The sequence below is a fragment of the Carcharhinus amblyrhynchos genome, chromosome 9, assembly GCF_965287045.1.
Source record: "Carcharhinus amblyrhynchos chromosome 9, sCarAmb.v2.hapA, whole genome shotgun sequence".
NCBI lineage: Eukaryota > Metazoa > Chordata > Chondrichthyes > Carcharhiniformes > Carcharhinidae > Carcharhinus > Carcharhinus amblyrhynchos.
The window spans coordinates 74817224-74835366 of record NC_137332.1 but is presented as its reverse complement, the minus strand read 5'-3'; the positions used below and the strand labels follow the sequence as shown (position 1 = coordinate 74835366).

The 18143-nt window shown below is 46.0% G+C and overlaps 1 protein-coding gene across 1 annotated transcript in view; it reads left to right on the top strand.

Annotated features, from left to right (window-relative positions):
- Positions 1 to 14484, top strand: part of qsox1 (quiescin Q6 sulfhydryl oxidase 1) — a 90842-nt gene extending 76358 nt beyond the window's left edge. Inside the window, exons 11-12 of the mRNA XM_080195936.1 lie at positions 700 to 885; positions 11926 to 14484. Coding sequence (XP_080052062.1) covers positions 700 to 885; positions 11926 to 12725 — 986 coding nt within the window. The 3' untranslated portion in view covers positions 12726 to 14484. The remainder of the gene's footprint in view (positions 1 to 699; positions 886 to 11925) is intronic.
- Positions 14485 to 18143: the final 3659 nt, after the last annotated feature.

Below are 18143 nucleotides of genomic sequence, written 5' to 3'. Positions count from 1 at the left end.
TAACAAAGCCATGTTGCGTATCCCCAATCAGACCGCAACGCTCCAAATGCTCATACATCCTACCCCTAAGTACTTTTTCCATTAATTTCCCTACCACCGATGTCAAACTCACTGGCCTATAATTCCCAGGGTTATCCCTACTACCTTTTTTGAACAGCGGTACCACATTTGCCACCCTCCAGTCTTCTGGGACCTCACCTGTGTCCAAAGAAGAGACAAAGATTTGCGCCAGAGGCCCAGCAATTTCATCTTTCACCTCCCTAAGCAGCCTGGGATAAATACCATCAGGCCCCGGAGCTTTATCCGTCCTTACGCTACCTAAAAGCCCTAGCACTTCCTCCCTCGTAATAGATATTTCCTGCAGCTGATCCTCAGCTCCCTCTAACAGACCGCATGATTCCGAACCCCTCTCCTTCGTGAATACCGACGCAAAGTATTCATTCAAAGTTGTCATCCCATGGCCTCCCAGTGACTAAGACTGGAAATGGATGTGGATTTGGTTTTGAGCCAAGATTAGCCTCGTATCACTGTCTGGCTAATCTCACATGTGAATAGCTGGTGAACCCTAACAAAGGAGGCTATTGACCCTTGGCGTCTTGGTGATGCTGATGCCCAGCACAGGACAGTGGGAGATAAGGGGAGCCATTGCTAGACCTTTATCCTGACCTGTTTTTCTCTTCCTCTATTTTCCTTCAACAGTTCAGACTGAGCCCCGGGAAGTCCTTAACACCTTGAGGCAATACGTCAAATATTTCTTTGGCTGCCGGGAGTGCGCCACCCATTTCGAAGCCATGGCAGCAGAATCCATGGATCAGGTCAGCAGCCTCAATGAGGCCATCATGTGGCTGTGGTCTCGGCACAATCGGGTCAACAACAGGCTGGCAGGTGAGGGTACAGAGGCCAGAGGCAATGTGCGTGTGTGAATCTATGTATGTCAGAACGTCCAGTTGTCCCAAAATGCGTTACACTTGCTAATTGCAACATAGCAAGGCCCCTCAAATAGGAATTTGTTTTAGGCGATGTTACTTGAGATAAAAATATTGGCTGAGATAATGTGAGGACTGAACTGCTCTTCTGGAAGATAATGTCATGGGATCTGTTACATTCATTTGAGAGGACAATTCGGTCCTCCATTTAGTGACGCATCTGAAAAATGGCACTTCAGCGTGGCACTCTCTCTACATGGTGCATTATCTGGGCAGCACCTTCCCTGGGCGGCACCCTCTCAGAAGGAGTAGTACTTAGTTAGTGAGCAGTTATTTATTTTTTGCTTGAATCCCAACTGTCATATGTTGTTATAATCAATTGTTACAAATATTTGTCAGCATAGGGCATTGCTGGCACTGTTACTGCCCCTGTACACAGTGCAGACGGGAGCATTGCTGGCACTGTTACCACCCCTGTACACAGTGCAGTGGGGAGAGGGCATTGCTGGCACTGTTATTGCCTCTGTCCACAGTGCAATTGGAGGCATTGCTGGTACTGTTACTGTCCCTATACATAGTGCAGTCGGGGGTACGGGGGTATTGCTGGCACTGTTACTGTCCCTGTACATAGTGCAGTCGTGGGTATGGGGGTATTGCTGGCACTGTTACTGCCCCTGTACATAGTGCAGTCGGGGGTACGGGGGTATTGCTGGCACTGTTACTGCCCCTGTACACAGTGCAGTCAGGGGCATTGCTGGCACTGTTACTGTCCCTGCACACAGAGCAGTCGGGGGCATTGCTGGTACTGTTACTGCCCCTGTACATAGTGCAGTCGGGGGTACGGGGGTATTGCTGGCACTGTTACTGCCCCTGTACACAGTGCAATTGGGGGCATTGCTGGCACTGTTACTGTCCCTGCACACAGAGCAGTCGGGGGCATTGCTGGTACTGTTACTGCCCCTGTACATAGTGCAGTCGGGAGTATTGCTGGCACTGTTACTGCCTCTGTACACAGTGCAACTGGGGGCATTGCTGGTACTGTTACTGTTCCTGTACACAGTGCAGTCAGGGGCATTGCTGGGATTGTTACTGCCCCTGTACACAGTGCAGTCGGGAGAGGGCATTGCTGACACTGTTATTGCCTCTGTCCACAGTGCAACTGGGGGCATTGCTGGCACTGTTACTGTCCCTGGACACAGAGCAGTCGGGGGCATTGCTGGCACTGTTACTGCCCCTGTACATAGTGCAGTCGGGGGTATTGCTGGCACTGTTACTGCCTCTGTACACAGTGCACCTGGGGGCATTGCTGGTACTGTTACTGTTCCTGTACACAGTGCAGTCAGGGGCATTGCTGGGGTTGTTACTGCCCCTGTACACAGTACATTTGGGAGATGGCATTGCTAGTACTGTTACTGTCCCTGTACACAGTGCAATTGGGGGTCATTAATGGAACTGTTCCTGCCCTTGTACACAGTGCTGTTACTACCCCTGTATAGAATGCGATATTCTCTCAGTAAAGTGTTAAAATGTTTGCACTTATTGCAAGCAGCAAGGGTTAATGCTGCTGCTCAGTTGTTTTGCGGCATGGATGACTTGAGCTCCTTTTGGATCACTGAAGTGTTGTTGAGACTGGTGGCACCAATCTAGACCCAGGCTGCCGTGTATCTCCTGCAGCCTGCCTGAGCTTTGTGTTCGGAGCAGGGGAGAGGTGGCTGCTGAATGTGGCACGTAGAAGTGGCCTCTCCCTGGGGGGGTGTGTTGGAAGCGTGCCGTTTAACTCCAATCCTTCAGGGTCAACGAAGCATGAAATCCTACCATTTGTAAAGTGTCAGTACAATTAATTTGTCCCCCTCTCTTTTCAGAGTCACTAATGACAGTTGGGATCTTTGAGGATTTTATTGGCCCGTATAGTGTCCTGAGGGAGCTGTTCTCAATCCTTTCATTTCAGGAACTAAATAGACAGCGGATTACACACCGAATGAAACAGTTTACATAGAGTTGACGTAAAACTGTTCCACTTGACTGACTGAGCTGTAATTCAAATCTTTTGCCAAAAGAAGCCTATACATCTGAAAAAAAGCTTTCTCTATTGTCGTTTACAAGCCATATCAGAAAGTGAAGGTCTGTTCGCTCCTGTATCAGCCTGTTTATTTATAGAGACGTAGACAGCCCAGAATGATAGCTAACCATCGCGGGTCAAATTACCAGGAAACATTTCACAAACCGGAGATGTATTCCTGGGAATTCAGAAGATTAAGGGAGTGACGTGATTGAGGTTTTCAAGGTATGGAAGGGGAATGGAGAGGATTAATGTAGGGAAACTATTTTAGCTGCTTGAGTAGACTAGGACTAGGGTGCTTAGTTTAATAATAGAGCCAGACTTGTGAAATCAGGAAAGAATTCAACAAGTGAGAGTTAAAGTTTGCAATTCCCCACCGCAAACAACAATTGATGCAAAATCAGTTTTAAATGACATTGGTAGATTTTTGTTAACCGGATGTGTGAAGGGAGATAGGTGACCGCATTGACTGGGGAACAGATAGGTGGTGTTCAATATCCTCGCCAGTTTCTGTGCTCCCCATTCTGATATTCAGTGAGATTGGTCACATTCATATTGTGTGTCCTCCATGAGACATTCCCCAGCAATGGTCTTTCCTTCCTCTCTCCAATTCCCCTAATATGACCACCTGCCCATCACGCGCCCTCTCCCCGCGAACACACAATGCCACCCAAGGCAGAGGGCAAGCAAACAAAGCAATAGGACAAAAATAGAGGTGCATTTAGAAAGCAAATAAATCTGAGATGGTACAGAGAAAAGAGAGCTGATTTCAATCACTCTGGCCAACATGAGTACTCTTGCCCCTTCATATCTTACTTGACGCCCTGGATGTCCAAGTGAAACCCCCTCAATATGACTTCCAGGATAGTTGGGGATGGGCAATAAATGTTGGCCTAACCAGCAACGTCCGCATCCCATAACTGAATTTTTTAAACAATCTCGCGCCTCGTCCTGTTGCAGTGGCCATCCTTTCCTGTCCTCCTGCCTGATTGTGTCAGCTTTACCTGAAGCCACATCTCAAATGTGTGGGGCTGAAGGGGATAGGTGGGGGTACCAGTTGGACCTGTGACTGCTAATACCTGCCATTACGATGAATCAACACTCATTTACTAACCTCTCAAGCTGATACTATTGTGCTAAATCTTTGTTCAAGGTGTCAGCTGGTAAATTAAATAAGTCAAAGATCAGTGGAGAGGTTTGTTCTTGTTCCTATCCAGCTCCCTCAGGCAGCACATGATGGGATTGAAAGTGACTGACGCCTTTCATTGATGTGTTCAGTCAGGGTCACAGTACAGAGGAGGTCAAGTATAACAGAGTGTAATTAAATATTCCTGGTGGTCTCTTATTTCCCAGGGACTCAAAACTTGTCCACTCTCATTTGCAACATGTTAACAAAATAAATGCTCTTGGTGAAAGGTCATTGCCAGTACTGGGCTTTTAGTGATTGGTAAATGGCGCCACATGTTTGCCACTCTGTCCACTGTGTGAATTCTGCCAAAACCATTTCCTTGATGGTTAGGGAGTCCAGGGTGAAAAGAAGGGGACATGATCTTCGAATTACAGCTGGGCCATTCTGGAGTGGTGTCTTGAAGTGCTTACTCACACGAAAGCTCATGAAAGTCTGGATCTCTCTTTTCTCTCTCTCGAGGGTGGTCGGTATGGGGGGATTGGGGTGAGGTCACAGTGGGGGGTGGTAGATGGCTGGGAAGGTTAATTGAAAATTTCCAGATTAGGATTGATAGATTTTTGTGAGAAGTTTAAGGGACTGAAGGGTCACCTGCCATTCTTGTGGTGATGTGGGTGGCAGAAGTGGCAGGGCGGTGCTTTAATTCAGTGGGAGGAAAAGGCTATTGGGGCTGCTCTTCCCCAACCTCCACGCCCTCTCATAGAATCATAGAAACCCAACAGCACAGAAAACGGCCATTCGGCCCATCAAGTCTGCACCGACCACAATCCCACCCAGGCCCTACCTCCCCATATCCCTACATGTTTTACCCACTAATCCCTCTAACCTAGGCATCTCACGACACTAAGGGGCAATTTTTAGCATGGCCAATCAACCTAACCCGCACATTTTTGGACTGTGGGAGGAAACTGGAGCACCCGGAGGAAACCCACACAGACACAAGGAGAATGTGCAAACTCCACACAGACAGTGACCCAAGCCAGGAATCGAACCCAGGTCCCTGGAGCTGTGAAGTAGTAGTGCTAACCACTGTGCTACCATGCTGCCCACTGTACCCTATCCTGTGCCAAAGGCCTGGACATGTCTGTGTAGAGTTTGTACATTCTCCCTGTGTCAGCGTGGGTTTGCTCTGGGGGCTCCGGTTTCCTCCCACAGTCCAAAGATGTGTGGGTTAGATGCATTGGCCGTGCTAAATTGACCCTTAGTGTCCTGGGATGTGCAGGATAGAGGGATTAGTTGGATAAGTATGTGGGTTAAGGGGATGAAGCCTCGGTGGGTTTGTTGACAGTGCAGTCTTGATGGGCCAAATGCCCTCCTCCTGCGCTGTAGGGATTCTATGAAACTCATTCTCTCCCTTATGGCTGGAAGGTGAGGCAATAGGAAGACCTAAAGAAGGCAAAACTGCCCACCGAGGGGTAAAATCATGTCAAGCTTTACTTATTCATGCCCCTGGGAGAATTTTCCCCAAATGTCCCCTCTTGTAAAGGGACGGAAACCCACCATCACCTTCATCCTTCCGACTGTACTTCAGCCAGGTGACCATCCTTAACATATCAATGTAAGATTGGCATTAAAATACCCAGTATGGAATTTTGGAGTGCTGTGAATGTGGGAATCACGACCACAGATGTGTTTAAGGGAAACCTGGACAAGCATGTGAGGAAGAAGGGAATAAATGGTTCCGATTTAAATAAGAAAAGGTGGAAGGAGGCTTTCATGAAGCATAAATGCCAGAGGTAATGTTGGGCCAAATGTTTCTGTCCCTTGTATCTTGCGTAACTCTATATACTGTCAGACTGCGCTTTGGGTATTAGCAAGCAGCAAAGCTCAATGCTGTCGAAATCCCAATACAGACACACACACACACACACACATACAAACGCGCACACACACATACACACATGCACGCACACAGACAGAAACACATACACAAAAACAGGCACACGCACAAACGCAAACACACACACAGGTCCACAAGTTACAGACACACATACATATGCAGACATGCACAAATGCAGACACACAGCCACAAACACAAGCACGCAAATGCAAACACACTGACACATGCACATGAACACAGAAGCATATACATATGCACAGAAAGACACACACACACAAATACTCACACGCACATAATCATGGTACCTCAACCCCAAGTAAAATCAATGCTTTCAACAGGCCGTTTAGGTTAAAATGACTCCCCCTCCATCCCACCCCTTCTCTTGAAGTCCTGTCCAGCATTCTACGCCCAAGGAGACTTAGTTTCAAGGACCTGTGGGGAATAGAGAGGTCATGCCCTTGAAAAGCAAGCAACTGCCCAAAGAGATCATGAACTTTACTTTGAAGGTAACCTGTCAATGCGGCTGATGGGCTAAATGCAATGGCTTGTCAGTCGGCAAAGAACCATGACCCATCGCATTTGCATTGATTATCCAAATGCATCGCTGGGACTTGCAGTCTCTTGGCTCTCAGACTCCAGCTGCAACTGCACCTTGCTCCAGCAATTCCAGTTGGGGCAGGTTGGCTGTGTCTATTATTAATCCCTGTTAAATGCAAAAGACTTGTGCCCGTGAAAGGGTTAGTTTGGCCAGGGACCAAGGGAGTGATGCAAGACATCCAGTGTCGTGAAGGGTGTATTAGACTCTGGAGAGTAGGGAGCAGCTGTACCCTTGTCCCTTTTTAAAGGAAGGAGGGCTGGATTAAAGACTCTGCGGTGCAAGGAATGAATACAGGACATCATGTGTATTAGTAAATGGAATAGGACTGTTTATCAGAGAGAGAGTGGAAATGTGGGTCCCACAGGGTAATGGATTTATTCATGAGCATTAGCAAAATTCATGAGGAAGTTACAACTGAATAAAATGGGAATTGCATTGTTTAAGAGGAAATTTTACACTTCTGAGTGCCACAATAAATTTCCCATTTGTCATTATTCCTGTTGCATGTTTTAATAATACCCATACACATATATAAACACACACACATATATTAAGGATATATATGCACACATATATTAATATGCACAGGTATCGACACTAGTGCACTCATGTACACATGCACACATATATACATTTACATTAGCATGTACTGACTGCTCAGTTGTGTAAGACACAGGCCAAGAAGTTTTAATGGGGCTCCCTCATGTTACAAACTGGAATTTGAAGGGGAAGTTATGGCAGGAGACTGGCGGAATTTCAGGACCCCAGTCTGTAATTAGTCATGTGCTAGAATTAATGTTGTCTGATGGGATTGGGGATGAGTTGCTGCAGGTAGTTCCAACTTACCTAAAGGTTGGATTGATGCAATAAAGTTCAAAAATTATTGTGAAAATTTACATTCATATACCGCCTTCCACTGATGTCAAGATATCCTACAGAGTTTTAGAATCAATGAAGCACTTTTTTTAAAACTTTATTTATTAGTGTCATGAGTTATATTTTTCATTGAAATCAAATTTCACCATCTGCTATGGTGAGATTCAAACCCGGGTCCCCAGATGGGTTACTAGTCGAGCGATAATACCACTACACCACTGCATCCTCAAAGTGATGCCACTGTTGTGATATTGGGAAGCGTTGCAGCCAATTTGCACACAGCAAGCTTCTACTAGCAGTAATGTGATAAGACTGGATGATTTGTCTTAGTGATGTTGGCTGTAGGATAAATATTCAAGCAGGACATCAGGGAGGGCCCCCCTGCCTCCTTTAAGATACTACCATCCCCATGAGAGGTCAGACAGGACTTTGGTTTAACTGCTCCTACAGAAGACTGTGGGTCCAATTTTCCTGTCCCACCCACTGCAGGAATTGTAGCAGGCGGGACAGAAAATTTGGCGGACCATTTAAAGGTCTGTTGACCACGGGCAGGAATTTCCGGTATTGGGGCATGCACAGCCTGGAAATCCTGCCGTGTACCTCAGACAGTGCAGCAGTCTCTTACTGCAATGTCAGCCTGAGATCCTGTCCTTCTCTGGGGTATGACTTCAACCCATAGTCTTCTAGTGAACAGAATGTTATGCATTGAGCCACAGCTGGGATTTGAGCAAGTACCCAATCTCGTGTAATGCCAGCTAAAGATGCGTGGGTGTTGCCAAGCCAAGGGACACTCACTGCATGATATCCAGGGAAATTAAAGGGCAATTTGCTGCCAGGCTTGTGACTATGGCAGAAACTGTGTCAGTTTTGAAGGTTAGATTCAGTAAGAGGGATAAAGGTTATAGGGACACGGGAATAGTGTGAATAAATGTGTTTAGGAATATTTGCTCACAAATGCTGACACAGACAGGTTGGAACAAATAGCTTGTCTCTGTGATATAACATATACTTATTTCTATGTTTGCGCATTGGCTGCATAAATAATACAAGCTTTCATTGACAAGTCCTACTGTTGAAAACACTGTTCCTTTAAATGCTTGGAGCTGCGACGGATTCTATACATTAGCCGGAAACCACTGAGCCTTTTGTTGAAAGTCCAAAGTATTGTGGAGTTGTAAGCAGCAGATGGCTCAGATGAACAAGCAGTCAAGTGGCCTGTGTGATTGGAAACTCGTGGCTTGCTGTCCGGGCTGGTAACACATTAATGAAGTGTCCAGTCAATCTGCCTTGTTAGCAGTAGAGCTTTTAACTGTTCAGCCATCCATCAAGGGGCTCAGAACAGTTGAGCTCCAAAGTCTCAGCAGACTCACTATCCCTGAGTCCATCACTACAGCTTGTTATCTGGCAATGTCCCAAGCGCCACATTACCGTGAGGGTCAGCTGTCACTGCATTGTCTACTTGTCTCTCTGTTTGCACCATCGGATGTTATGGTAATCCAAATATATTGACTGACAAAGGGCTTGATCAATTTCTAAAATGTGTAACTTGCGGAATGGTGACAGGATTTACCCGGGCAGAGAGCTCTGCTTCCCTCAAAAGGTATTGCAGCAAGAGACAGAGTATGGTGGCACAGTGGTGCATCCTGTTTTGGTGAGGAAAACATCATGATATTGGGACACCGCTTTTGAGCCTGGTATCCACTTACAGAGTGTGCACTCAACCAGATCGACTGCCAGCCCTTTGCCATCACTTCAACTGGCATATGTGATCCCAAAACCTGTATGTTTCGATGCCATCCAAACATCAGGTTATTCCAATATTGTTCAAGAGCAAATGAGACATTTGAGGTGGGATTCTCCCAAAAAAGTTCAAAGGGTTGAATTTGCGGGAAAACTGGAATAAATCACGCTGTTTTTTTCAGTGGGAGTTCACACCAGAGCCTCCCACACCAGAGTCTCCCACGCCCTGTGCACTGCAGAAGCCACCAGCATGAATATCATTAAACTCCATGGGGCAGGGCCTATTCACACTGGAGAGGCTGAAACCAGCGGACTGACCACTTACCCCGATCGCTGGAACTCCCTTCAGCTCTCATCAGTCGCAATGACAAAGTAGCAGTGGACCCTCCCCCCACCCCCCACTGATTGCTCCTTGGCCCCACCCCATTGGCACTGCCCTATGCGTGATGGGCAGTGCCAACGTACCCCCTGGGCATGGACACTTTGCCCCTTGGGCAGTGCCAGGGCACACAGGCTAGTGCTGTCAGGGGGCACTGTGCCCCCTTCACTCTAGCAGGGGCATCCCGCCAGTTCCCAAAAGTGGGGAGCTAGCCTGAACACTGCTGGAGTAAAATACTCCTGGGGGTTGGGAGATGCTAGCTGGCCTTCAAAATTCAGATCTGGGCCCATTAATGGCATTTAAATCGTATGTTAAATACTATTTAAATGCTAACCCCACCTCCCAGATGCCACCGGATATCCTGGCCTGGGAGACACAAGTGCAGCGGGAATGCTCACAGGAATCCTGTAAATCGGCCAACGTGCAATTCTTCTGGCCTGCCATGCTAAAATATTAGCACATACGGAATAGGAGAATTGCCCCCTTGGCATCTCTGATATTAAGTGGGAAATTAACAAGGTTGCCAGTTCACACTTCGCAGCAATTCCACTTTTACTACAGGTTTTGACACTTTAAATCCTGCTTTCACACCCATATCAGTTATACTTTATCTCCGTGCATTGGTGAATCCATTTTGTGAATAAAATTCCAATTTTAATAAAATTGGTTATTATTATCTGCTTTAATAGCATTTTTTATGAGATTGTCGGCATCACTGGCTAGGCCAGTGTTTACCTTCTCTTCCCTAATTGCCCTCAAAAAGGTGGTGGTGAGCTGTCCTAATGTACCGCTGCAGTCTGTGAGGTGTACGTACACCCACAGTGCTGTTCGGAAATCCCTGTATTTTGATCCAGTGATAGTGAAGTAAGGTGATATGTTTCCAACTCAGGATGGTGTGGGGCTCAGATGGGAAATTCTGGGTAGTGGTGTCCCAAGTATCTGCTGCCCATGTCCCTTCTAGATGGTAGCTGTCATGGGTTTGGAAGGTGCTGTCGAAGGGCCCTAAAGACTTGCTAATAACATCACATTCTTAAAAACTATCCCTTTCAAAACCACCCTGTTCCTGCATTTTTATTCCTGTGTTGTTAACTTTAAGACTGAAATGCAGCCTTTTATAGAGAGGAATTTTAACATAATTTGTGTTGTGCTAGCTACCAACGGGTAAGCCAAATCCAGACATCATTGCAAACATACTTGCCTGTATGTGAAGCCAGGAGTGGTTCTCCCAGCTCCTTTGCAGGTATACCCACCCCAGTGCTGCAATTTGTGGGAGCGTGCTATGCACCAAAAAGCTGCTATCTTACCCACATTACAACAGTGATTACACTTCAGAAGTACTTCATCGGCTATAAAGTACCATGAAGTTTTGTGCTGTTGAGAAAGGCACTGTATAAACTCATGTTCACGATTTCTCTTTCCGATCAGCAGCCACCATTGGTTGTGGGTAAGTCACTCTTTGAGAGAGTGGGAAATATCTCAGGGTTGGCGTTGATTATGGACCTTGACTGGTACATTAAAAGAGAAGGATGAATAGATGGGAGGAGAGGGTGATTCAACAGATCAGCAATCAATTCAATTAAGTTCATAACTATTCAAAGGACATGCCCAGCGACAAGGGGTTGAGGTTAGGGAAGGCTGCAGTACATATTGGATACAGATTTCAGCATAAGTCTTGTGGTGTGAGACGGAAACCCACTTGGCACCCAACTGATCAAGTCATTTTATTGTTGGACAATGGAGGGAGACCATTCATTCTGTCAACCTTGGCTATATTTGAGACCAACCCTTGCTGAGCCAGGGAGCCTGAGTCCTTGGCTAGAATTACTAAATCTACAGCACAGAGGCAGGCCATGCAGCCTATCTGCACTGTGCCAGTAATTTGCTGTATACACTAGTCTGTTGCCATTCTAATGGTCTCACCTTAGCCTGCCTCCCTTTATTCTGTCAATGCTATTGGCTGCAACCACGTTACATTCACACCGCTCTCTATTTAAAAGTACACATAGTCGAACGAGATCATAGTTTGTAATCGTCTGTTAAGTATTTTCTTAATCTTCTTGTTTCCAGAGGGAAGTGTTACAGCAGCATCTTCTGTGTTTCCTGATGCTCTCAATACTGGTGACATCTTATAATTTTTAGTCTTAGTTTCCCCAAAGTGTAAATATCTTTTATTTGCAGAATGGAGAAGCAGAATTCCAAACAATATTCAAAAGTTGTCTAACCATGATGTTGATATATTTGACAGTACCAGCCTGCAACATTGTAGCCTCTGAATTTTACATTGTATATTAAGTTGACTCTTTCTCATTCTGTCCCCTAAGGTGCACAAAGTGAGGATCCAAGATTCCCAAAGATCCAGTGGCCACCTCCAGACCTGTGTGTTGAATGTCACAATGAGGTTGAAGGCGCGCACCTGTGGGTTAAAGATGAGGTGCTGAAATTTCTCAAGGTGCATTATTCTCCACAGAACATTGACTACAGTTACCTGGAGGGGTTGCAGGAACTATTGAAGAAACAGAAACCGAAGAAAATAACCCAGCAGGAACAACAGAAAGATGGCCCGGAAGAAGGTGAAAGAGGCATTGAAGAGGCTGAGAGACAAAGAAAATATGGGCAAGCACCAGTAACAATTGAGGAACAGCGGGACACCTCCGTGGCCATTAAAGGGATTAGAAGGGATGCGAGTCAAAGGAGGACTTTCATTAAGAGAAGGCATGTTAGCAAGGGAGAAGAAGATATTGTGGATTTAGACTTGTTTGTGAGTGAGCAATACAGAAGGCAAGCTTTGAAGGAGAATGCTGAAATCAGGAGAGGCAGCCTGGTGAATGATGGGGTCTACAGGCTACAGATGCACCTGCAGTCCATTGATGACTCTGAGTCACTTGATTATGCTGTGCTTCAGTCGAGGCTGCAGAAGCAAGGGATTGGGAATGGGCACCTTGTAGCCATAGCTGAGGGCAAGAATTGGCTGCACCTGCTGGGGGTGAACCTCTCGCGCACAGATATCAGCTTGTGCATTCTGCTGTACTTCCTGTCCACTCTGTGCCTGCTATCCATGTATCTCTACTTCAAATCCAGGTTCCATTGGCGGAAATGGAAAATTAGGTTTGCATCTGCTTGATCCGGGGCTAAATGTAGAATGGAGAGAAATGATGGAATGAAAACATGGTCTATGTGGGACGCAGGAGTGCAATGCTTTTTCTTTTCCCTCTCTTTATTAGCTCTTTATACTTAAAGAAGCCCTTGACTTAAGAATAACTTGGAGTGTCAGTTACCCGAATTTGGGATAAACACTGTTCCTCATAGTCACTTACAAACATACAATTCTGGTCATATCTTATTATAAAGTAAGGCATACCAGCTTTAGCACATTGCTATCTAAATCCTCTTTCCCAGCTAAGCAAAACAAGGTCTGCCTCCCCAATAATGCTCCACTGCTGTTTGAGAAAGTGCTTTAGTACACTGGAATCAATGTGATGCTTAAGCTTGACAAATGAATCAAAATTAGGTGAACCTCTTGTGCCTGTCTGAAAATGGATGGGGAAGGTCAGAATGTACGGTTTCTTTGTTTGGCATTTTGGATGACCTCGGATGAAGGTTGAAGGGGATGTTGGGTAAGGAGGGAAACCGGCCAAATTTCTGCCCTGTGATAGTCAATTCCCCTTGTTGGTGGCGGAGTAACTAGGGAACATCGCTCTTCAAACTCTGGTAAACTGCACTTTGTCAAGTGACGACTTCTGAAATATTTCTAACCAAAGTATCTTATCTATACTCAGAAGTTGAAGGAACTGGGTAGATACTTCCACATACACGGTATTTTTGGTACCCCTGATTTCCCATCATTGGGTGCTTTCCTTAAGAAGCGCTTTCACACAACTAGCTCAATTCAGAGGCCAGTACATCCTCACTGACTGCAGGTTACTCAACTGCGCTTGATAATATTTGGTAGATATCAAGATTTCCCAGCAGGTGGGGGGAGGGAATTAATTTTCCATCCTTTTGGAGAGACCGCGTGTTTGCCTGAAGAACATAACGTCCTAGCTGCCAGCAAACTAAGGTTGTAGGAAATATTGAGCCTATAACTAAGGCATAGACCATATATTTCCTACAGTGAAGAAGGAGGCCATTTGGCCCATTGAGTCTGCGCTGACCATAATCCCATCCAGCCTCCATCCTCATGTATTTACACTGCTAGTCCCATTGGCTACGGTAAATTGCCCCTTAGTGTCAATCAACCTAACCCGCACATCTTTGGATTTTGGCACCACTTGCAAAGAGGTTTCTTTTTTTATTATGTTGTGGTTTGGTATAAATCTGGCTGAGGTTGGCATGCCATTCACACGGATACAAGAACTTGCCAGCAGCAAACGCAGCAGATCCCATGGCAATATTTGAGGAAGGGCAGTGGAGTTCTCCTTGACCTACATTACTAAAACAAATGATCTGGTCATTTTCTCATTGCTGCTGTGGGATCTTGTGGTGCACAAATTGGCTGTCAGGTCTTCCGACATTAAAACAATGGGTGGGATTTTACAGTCTTGTTCGAGCGAGGCTGGAAATTCCTGCCTAAGGGTAACAGACACTTCCAAGTCCGTGGCGGGTGAGGCAGTGGAATTCCGACGTAAGATTTCACTTCAAAGAGAGCTTCACTCACTAAAAACATTTTGGGATGCCCTGAAGTTACCAAAAGTATGACTGTAAAAACTGTAAATTCTCATTAATGAAAAATGTTAAGGTGCAGTCAAAAGTAACGCTGGTGGGTTTAATGCTTCTCCAACTCCCAGTGTTTGTCAAATACTTTTCAGTGCAGAGTGTGCCCACAATGGGACAGAAAACTAAGCTGAAGATGGACTCCCCCCTCACTCACTGACTTCCTGCTGCTGCGCACCCCCCCCACCAGCTTCCTGCTTCCCCCCCGCCCTCCCAACTTGTGCTGAGAGTAGCTGCAACCATTCACAAATTGACTGAGGCGACACAACTTAAAGATCTTTTCCCTTCCTTTCAAGTGAAAACCTTGTGCCTTGGGGCTCAGCATATCCCCATTCAGATACTGAACTGCTTCAGCGGATACTGAAAAAGAGCAAGAACGGCCAGGGCATCTGTAAAACGGGGAGGGGGAATCTGCTGCTGAACTTTGAGTGATCAATTATTATTCACGCCTTCTTTCACAATGATCAATGGATTTGAAAAGAATTCTGGCATTGCTTTTTCTCCCACTATTATTTGTGGGTGTCAGTAATCAATTAAGGCAGCATGCCTACCTGAGAGACATATTGAACACAAGTGCTGGGTGTAAGTAGGGGGTGATGTTAAAGGATTTATATTTGAAAATGAAAATGGTTGACCCTTTCCCCTGTGGACTCCTGTTGCTATTTTTGCCTCCGTCCTTTCCCTTATGAAACTGGTTAGAGAAGTGGCTTCACAGCCAGACATTGACTCCTCTGCTGAACAGAGACACTGGGCAGAATCTTCTGGCCGTTCACACCAGTGGGATGTTTGGGTCCCGCCGCAGGGAATAGAGATTTGGCTGAGTGCCAAATTCTCCGTCCTCACTGGCAGTGGCAGTGGAGCGTGAACAGCCGATATGATCACAGCCACTGAGCAATTGGGGAAACCAAATTTGGCATGATGGGAAATGTCATATTCCTGCCGGCAGGAAATTACCTTGGAATTTTGGGCTCCTGATTCAGATGGAAGATAAATGATGGGTCAAGTTTTCTGTTAGTCTATATCAGATGCTTTTATTTGCGCGTCATGAATGCTCATTAAAAGCGCTAACTGACTGGAATACTTTCCCCCACAGATTAAGTGCCTCGCCAGCAAATAATTAAATTGGCCTTTTCTAGGTTGTATACAAGAGGCATGAATGGGCAACTTCACTTCATCAATGACTTTGAGACCCATAGCTGTTGCTTTTTCCTTCTTGTGGACTTTGCATAACTCCATATGAATGCAGTTATCAAACATTGCACTGTGGGGCTGAAGGGGTAGAGGTAGAGTAGAATGATAGAGTGAAAGCTGGATAGGGGTGACAGGCTTACGGGGGAAGAGTGGGAGAATGACCAGAGATGGGGGCTGTGAGAGCTAATATCCAGGTAAGGTGAAAGCTGGGGGTTAGTTGTTTTGAGGATGTGATATTAAGAGGAGAATGCAAGGTACTGGTGATGGGAGGGGAACAGTCAAAAGTCAGAAGTGGGAAGTAGCAGGACCAAGATGAAAGTCTGGTAGGTGAAGGTCTCCTAGGTCAGGGTTTCGGATGGGGATTTGATTTTTTATTGTCACATGTATTAGTATGCAGTGAAAAGTATTGTTTCTTGCACGCTATACAGACAAAGAATACCGTATGTAGAGAAGGAAAGAAATGCAGAATGTAGTGTTACATTGTAGCTAGGCGTAGAGAAGGCTGAACTTAATGCAAAGTAAGTCTATTCAAAAGTCTGATGGCAGTAGGGAAGAAGCTGTTTTTGAGTCGGTATCTGATCTCAGACTTCTGTATCTTTTTCCCGATGGAAGAGGTGGAAGAGAGTATGTCCTTGATTATGCTGGGAAGTGTAGACAGAGTCAATGGATAGGAGGCTGGTTTGCACGATGAATTGGGCTACATTTGCAACCTTTTGTAGTTTCTTGCGGTCTTGAGCAGAGCAGGAACCATACCAAGTTGTGATGCAACCGGAAACAATACTTTCAGTGGTGCATCTGTAGAAGTTTGTGAGAGTTGTAGCAGACATGCCAAATTTCCTTAGTCTCTTAAGAAAGCCTACCAATGCTTCTGTTTTCTCAACTATAGTGTCTGCGTGAAGGGACTAGGACAAGTTGTTGGTCATCGGGGCACCTAGAAAACTTGAAGCTCTAGACCATTTCTACTTAAGGACTGCCCTCCACTACGCTTCCTGATGTCAATGACTATCTCCTTCATTTTGTTGACATTGGTACAGAGCTTATTGTTGTCTCACCAGCTCACCCCATTCGCTATCTCTTTCCTGTACTCTGTCTTGTCATTGTTTGAGATCCAACACACAATCAGCAAGCTTGAAAATCGAGTCGGAGGGGAATTTGGCCACACATTCATAGGTGTATAAGGAATACAGTAGGGGTCTAAGGACAAAGCCTTATGGGATACTGGTGTTGAGAATGACCGTGGGCGAGGTGTTGTTGCGTATCCTCACTGATTGTGGTCTGTGAGTTAGGAAGTTCAGGGTCAGTTTCAGAGGGAGGAGCTGAGCCCCAGGGGACTTGAATAATAGGAGCGAGTGGGGTCAGCAGGAGGATAGTAATAGGTGTCAGCTCTGAGGGGAGGAATAGCATGTGAAAGTGGATTGAAATAGGATACAGGGTAATGGGGGCAAGATTCAAGGGTGAGAAAATGGGAGCAGAATGCTGATTTTGAGTGGGTCTATACTGATGGGGGGAAATTTGGAGTGATGGGGGCAGGTAGAAAATGATGGAGCAAGTTTGAAAGGTGATGCGATTGCTCTTGACCATACAGTTAATCAGTCGGTGAGATCCCTCGAGGTGGGAGGAGTTCAAGGTCAGCACAAGTGACCAACTAAAGTGACACATTAATAATTATGAGGCAACTGGGTGTCAAAGATGCTGACTTGTATTCTCTGCTCAACGTTGAAGCCCTCAAAGCGGCAGGTCTGTTCCTACCCAATGGGTCTGATAACGTTGAGATCCTAGTAAGGTGTGGAACTGCTGTTCATTCTGTGCTGTTTGCCATCAGCTGCAGTCAGAGGTGGGGATGAATGGAGGGAGGGAGGTGGGATACTTCCAAGGTGCACAGCTGCTGGAGGGCAGCCAACTCAGGACTCCAAAACTCCACCCTGCTGGGTGAATGACTGCACGATCTGTGACCAATCTATTGATGTTGCTGAGGCCACGTTCCCAGTTTAGAGTCCCGATGATAAGTGGAGTCCAGTAGGAAAGCATCCATGTAAATCTTCCTGCACGAGGGTCACATCACCCTTGTCAAAGAGCACAATCTCCTTATGTACTCAGGAATGAATGGGAGGAATCCCATCTCAGGCCCTCCAGGATGCCCTTCACCTGAAAGGGGTGGGATTGGGGTGCCATGTCCAGACCGACGCCAAGTGAAGAGCTTAGTGTTTGCCTGAGGGCTTTGAGATGGAAAGAAATGTGTAAAGGACATTCTTACTATGTGTATCACTTCAATTCATTCACTTGGGTACTGAGGTGTTAAAGTTGCAGGCTGCAACAACCCTGCCTTGGAAATGGCTCTCATCCAGATGAGAGAAGGGTGGGCCTATCTCCATTTAGTACAGGAGGAGCAAAGGTCTGAACAGCAAGAGGTAGCGGAATGTCAGTAAGATCAAGAGGCTAGCGAACATGGACCACTGCAACGGTGAACATTGGCCTGACCACGTCTGAGATGAATGAAAGGCAATGCTGGAACTGCCTTCATATGCCCCAGGATATTGCTCACATCTCTGAGCTTCTCCAGTATGAGCTGCCAATGTAAGGACCCTGAAGGCGTATTATCAAACAGTATGAAGCAACTGGCATGCAATGAGTCAATGTG